We start from the raw sequence: 5,859 nt of genomic DNA, 5'->3' as shown, positions 1-5,859 counted from the left end.
CTTGAATTGAACCTTTTGACGGATACTTTTATTTTGAAGGCTGGATCAGTTAATTACCGGTTTAGCTACTGAGAACATGAAATGAGCTTGACACACCTGTAAAGGTGACATTATAGTCACTAAGTCCTGCCCACTGAGGTACAGTTCCTCATGTCATTGGCTAATCAGATGATCTGCAGTGAAATGTGTCCAATTGGAGACAAGATGCGTTTGTTACGTCACACAACTGCTCCACGTCAGATTTTAGCTCAGGTGAGTGGGAGGAGTTACTGTATATTTATAATAATTATATAAGTTGAAGAGTTGAACAACAAAAACAAATAAACAAACAAAAACATCTTTCCATCATCATAATTTATTACATATATAATATGTGAAGACGATCGATGACTGTATATAAAGACGATCAGCGACTGTATATACAGACGATCACTGACTGTATATAAAGACGATCACTGACTGTATATAAAGACGATTACTGACTGTATATAAAGACGATCAGCGACTGTATATAAAGACGATCACTGACTGTATATAAAGACGATCAGCGACTGTATATAAAGACGATCACTGACTGTATATAAAGACGATCAGCGACTGTATATAAAGACGATCACTGACTGTATATAAAGACGATCACTGACTGTATATACAGACGATTACTGACTGTATATAAAGACGAACACTGACTGTATATAAAGACGATCAGTGACTGTATATAATAATAATAATAATAATAATAATAATCATAAATTTATCGACGATCAGTGACTGTATATAAAGACGATCAGTGACTGTGGGGTGTGGGGGACTCGGGGGACTCGGGGGCCTCGGGGCCCCGGAGCCCCTCAGACCGGCCCTGTGGTGAAGCTCTAACCTCATTACTCTCGCAGACGATTCACGATGTGTGTGCACCACGTGCTAATCAGCTGATGGGCCACAGCCGCCCCCTCCCCCTCCTCCTCCTCCTCCTCTTCCTCCTCCTCCTCTTCCTCCTCCTCCTCCATTTAAGCGCAGAGCGCGTGTCGCCGCTGCCTCCTCCATCACACACACGATGCCTCCGTTCGACAGGACTCCGCTGCAGAACAAACCGTTCAAACAGAGGAAGAGCTTCGGTAACTTCTCACCTGCAGATCGAACTGACCGACGTGACGTGACGTGTTTGACGTGACCAGCTGCTGAGTGACGTTGTGTGTCTTGTGTCCGCAGCCACGAGGAGGCAGGAGGTGGCGGGGATCCGGTCCAAGTTCCCCAACAAGATCCCGGTGAGTTCCCCAATGGACACACACACAGACACACAGACACACACACACACACAGACAGACAGACAGACAGACACAGACAGACAGACAGACAGACAGACACACACACAGAGACACACACACACACACACACAGTGATATTGATTGATTCTTCTTGATATTGATGAGTTGCTCTCAGGTGATCATCGAGCGATACGAGCGGGAGAAGTTTCTTCCTCCGCTGGACAAGACCAAGTTCCTGGTCCCGCACGAGCTCACCATGACGCAGTTCGTCACCATCATCAGGTAAGAGGCCCATCTGTGCGTGAGGTCAGAGGTCAGAGGATCAAAGTTTGGTGTTTTACTGCGATCTGACTGTTAATCTGTCAAATTAAAATCCTCATTAACCCTTCGTTTCCAGGTGCATCCTGGGAAAATTCTCATGTTTCTGATCACTTTGCTTCTCATTAGTTATTTGATGCCGAGACGTCATGATTGACAGCTGACACTTGGCCCCTCTGATTGGTCTAGATGTGTGTGTGGGCGGGGCCTAGACACCTGTGTGAGGCCGAGTCTTGTACATGGGTTTAGCGTCGAGGCGGCTTGGTTTGTTTTTTTAAATGAGGCGTTGACGCTGTCTTCCACCTGGCAGGTGATGACGTCATCATGGCGGCCTCTGGCAGGTGATGACGTCATCATGGCGGCCTCTGGCAGGTGATGACGTCATCATGGCGGCCTCTGGCAGGTGATGACGTCATCATGGCAGGAGATGACGTCATCATGGCGGCCTCTGGCAGGAGATGACGTCATCATGGCGGCCTCTGGCAGGTGGTCATCATCATGGCGGCCTCGCGTGTCCTGCGTCTGTTGTGCACTTTAACAAAAAATTTAGGCTAAAGAGTCTGCAAGATGCAAAACAGCCCCACGAACACTAGGGGCAGATGCTCGTCAGTCACAACGTCGTTCAGTCACGCCCCCTTACAGACCGACCTCCTCCAGCACCGCCATGGTTTTTTATTGACGTGGTCTCTCGTCAGTCTGTGTTCTGTGCTGCCCTCTAGTGGAGAACTGCAGTAATGTGTAGTACGTGAGCGAAAAAGAGTTGACCTCTGACCTCAGACGTGCACAATGATCATAATAATATTTAATAAATCATAACTTTCCCCTGTTGTGAAACTCGCCGGCGTTCTTGCACTTTAAATATCAACCATGTTCTCGTCTGTCAAAGCGACAGTTCAGTTTAGTACCATGAGATATTTTTGCGATGAAATTTTAACACCGTCTGTTTTTAATAAAGAATAAGTTTCATGTTTAACTGATCCACTCGCCGGTTCGTTGATCAGTTAGTTCCTGATTTTAGAGGTTTTTTAAATTTAGTAAACGTCTTTTTACAGCTGCTTCGTGTTGTAACGTTTGAGAACTTGTATTGTTTTAATAACCATCTTCTCCTCTACACTGATCGTCACGAGACACGATCTCACGTGACGCTTTGAAATCAAATCTGACTCGTGTTTCTGAATACTTCATCACATTCTTGCAGTGCATTGTGGGCCGTGAGTCCGTCTCGTGTTTCCTCTTTAACTCACTTTTCCGCCGTGAAGACGACAATCAAATTCTTGACGCGCTCCAGTTAGAAATGGAATGTGTCCTGAGTGTTGCCGACGGGACGGCGTGCGGCACCACTGACGGCTCTTTGTCTCCCCCCTCAGGAACCGGATGGCGCTGCTGCCCACGCAGGCCTTCTACCTGCTCATCAGCGACAGCGGCCTGAGCAGCATGTCGCTCACCATGGCTCAGGTGTACAAGGAGCAGCAGGACGAGGACGGATTCCTCTACATGACCTACGCCTCGCAGGAGATGTTCGGACACTGACGCACACGCCTCCCGCTCCTTTTTTAATTCAGTGTGTCGGACCTCCTGATCTACTGTACATACCAGAATATTTTTAATTTATTGTAAAAAAAAAAAACAGTTGATTTGTAAGATGGGATTTTAATTATGTTTAATTATGTGGCTCCAATAAATCTTATGTCAAAACTATGACATGTTTTTTTCATAGAATTTTTATTTTCCTGAATCTCTTTACTGGGATTTTTTCAGCTATGAGCAATAAAAAATGTGGGCAAATCATTTTCAGTTGCATGTCCTCAAAAAAATATGGGACGTGACGATTTGTGACTCGTTGAGAGCTGCAACTAACAATTATTTTCACTATCAATTAATCTGTCAATTCTTTTCTGGGTTAGTTGTTTGGTTCATTAAATGTCCCTAAACTCAACATGTTTTGTTTGGTCCTCACACCAGAGATCCTCAGTTCACTGTCAGAGGAGCCAAGAAACCACAAGAAGAAGCTGAAATCAGAGCCGATTAATTGATTATCAAAAATAGTTGGTGATTAATTTAGTAATGGATTACTGAACAATTAACTGCTGCAGCTCTACATTGATTATTGGGAACATGAATAGAAAATCCCTTCTCTTCTGTCGGAGCCTGACGATGACGAGTCGTCCTCACTTATTTAAAAAGAAAGTAAAGAATATGATGAGCTGGATCAAAAGGAAACTGGGAAACCACGTATTTATATCACATTACTACGTGTCATTTCATTTTGCTCTTCTGTAGTTAGTGATTTTCTTCTGGCTGACTATTATATTACTGTTGCTGTGACACGTCCAGTAGATTTTCATCTACTTGTTTCTCTGGTTCGGAGTTTGGAGCTGAAGGAGTTGATTGAACGTTGCTCAGCCTGAGCAGCACTGTTGGTCCGGGGGTCGGGGGTCAGAGGTCGGGGGTCAGATTCCTCTAGACAAGGTGGAGTCACCGTGCGTCTCTACTCTGTCCAGCAGGGGGCAGCAGCGACCCACCGGCCTGAAGCTTCCGAGTCTTTTATCTTTTCCCTCCAGGTCTTTGACGTGACTCTGTTCCAGGATGATTGACTGGAGCTGCTGCTGCTTCCAGAGCAAATCAACACGCGACCCGAGTAGAACATGGCGACAAAGAGTCGTCACTTCTCCTCGCTGGGTTTCATCACAGACGTCACGAGGAGGTGACGTGAGCAGGTTCACGCTCCATCAAGTGATGGATCAACAGAAGTGATGACGTCACTGATCTGCACGTGTGGATCGCACAGTCTGATACAAGGTCCCGACGGAAGTTCAATAACTGAATTAATAAACCACAAAACTGAAGAGATGTTACTGATGGAATATGTTAAATATCCCGATAACAAGCGCTGACACACAATTTCCTTTTCACAAGATAGTTGATGCGGATACTGAGGCTCTGATTCAAACAATCATCAGATCATTTCCATTTCTCATGGTCGAACATCTTCAAAAACCTAATAGATTCATAACTCGAGGAGACGCGGTGATCGGTCGGAGTCGGAGGTTTTGTTTCAGGAGGAGGAAGAAGAAGAAGAAGACGGAGAAGAAGAAGACGTGTCGTGGTTTGATGGAGTCAGAGGTTCTGTTTAACGTTCTGGAGCGATCGGCCGGCGAGCGCAGAAAAACCAACCGTTAATGAAGCATATTGTTGTGCAGCTGTGACGGTCTCACACACACACACACACTCTCTCACACACACACACACACACACTCACACACACTCTCTCACACACACACACACACTCACACACACTCTCTCACACACACACACACACACACACACACACACACTCACACACACTCTCTCACACACACACACACACACACACACACACACACTCACACACACTCTCTCACACACACACACACACACACACACACTCACACACACTCTCTCACACACACACACACACACACACACACACACACACACTCACACACACTCTCTCACACACACACACACACACACACACACACACACACACACACACACACACACTCACACACACTCTCTCACACACACACACACACTCTCTCACACACACACACACACACACTCTCTCACACACACACACACACACACACTCTCTCACACACACACACACACACACTCTCTCACACACACACACACACTCACACACACTCTCACACACACACACACACTCACACACACTCACACACACTCACACACACACACACACACACACACACACACACTCATTACGTGTGTGTGTGTGCTCTCATTGGGGGAAATGTTTTTCTCTTCCTCATCACTTTGCTCTGAACTGTGACGTTACAGACTTTTATTCTTTCACGTCTGTTTCCCAAGAAACAAGCCTCAGACCCGGCGTCTTCTCTGAATCCTGCTCGTGAAGTTTGGACCAGTTCCACACGACTGAGTCGACCAGAGACACGACGTGTTCAGGACCAAGTCAGGTCAAGTCTCCGTGTTTCTTCAGATTTGAAAGTTCAGCTCTTTGCAGATGAAGTTACTGTTTTGGATTCGTACAAACTGGACCTGGAAGCAGACGAGTTGAAGCACCGCCTCCACCTGGGGGAGGTGACGCTGAGGGAGCACTGCCTCCATCTGAGGGAGCACCGCCTCCACCTGGGGGAGCGCCGCCTCCATCTGAGGGAGCTCCGCCTCCATCTGAGGGAGCTCCGCCTCCATCTTAGGGAGCACCGCCTCCATCTGAGGGAGCACCGCCTCCATCTGAGGGAGGTGACGCTGA

At 46.7% G+C, this 5,859-nt stretch overlaps 1 protein-coding gene across 1 annotated transcript; it reads left to right on the top strand.

Moving 5' to 3' along the window:
- Nucleotides 1-990: 990 nt before the first annotated feature.
- Nucleotides 991-3,284, top strand: map1lc3c (microtubule-associated protein 1 light chain 3 gamma). The gene is made up of 4 exons (XM_035637736.1): nucleotides 991-1,115; nucleotides 1,210-1,265; nucleotides 1,441-1,547; nucleotides 2,951-3,284. The coding sequence occupies exons 1-4, from the start codon at nucleotides 1,055-1,057 to the stop codon at nucleotides 3,111-3,113; spliced, it is 387 nt and encodes a 128-aa protein (XP_035493629.1). The 5' UTR covers nucleotides 991-1,054; the 3' UTR covers nucleotides 3,114-3,284.
- Nucleotides 3,285-5,859: the final 2,575 nt, after the last annotated feature.

The sequence above is a fragment of the Scophthalmus maximus genome, chromosome 8 (genome assembly GCF_022379125.1).
Source record: "Scophthalmus maximus strain ysfricsl-2021 chromosome 8, ASM2237912v1, whole genome shotgun sequence".
Classification (NCBI taxonomy): Eukaryota; Metazoa; Chordata; class Actinopteri; order Pleuronectiformes; family Scophthalmidae; genus Scophthalmus; species Scophthalmus maximus.
Note: the sequence above shows the minus strand (reverse complement) of the source record. Positions and strands in the feature narration are given on the sequence as shown.

Bases quoted from the DNA above. Each gene is read 5' to 3' on its own strand.
- map1lc3c (XM_035637736.1), top strand. From the start codon at position 1,055: ATGCCTCCGTTCGACAGGACTCCGCTGCAGAACAAACCGTTCAAACAG. The intron at 1,266-1,440 runs GTGAGTTCCCCA...AGTTGCTCTCAG, and splicing joins AGTTCCCCAACAAGATCCCG to GTGATCATCGAGCGATACGA. The intron at 1,548-2,950 runs GTAAGAGGCCCA...CTCCCCCCTCAG, and splicing joins CAGTTCGTCACCATCATCAG to GAACCGGATGGCGCTGCTGC.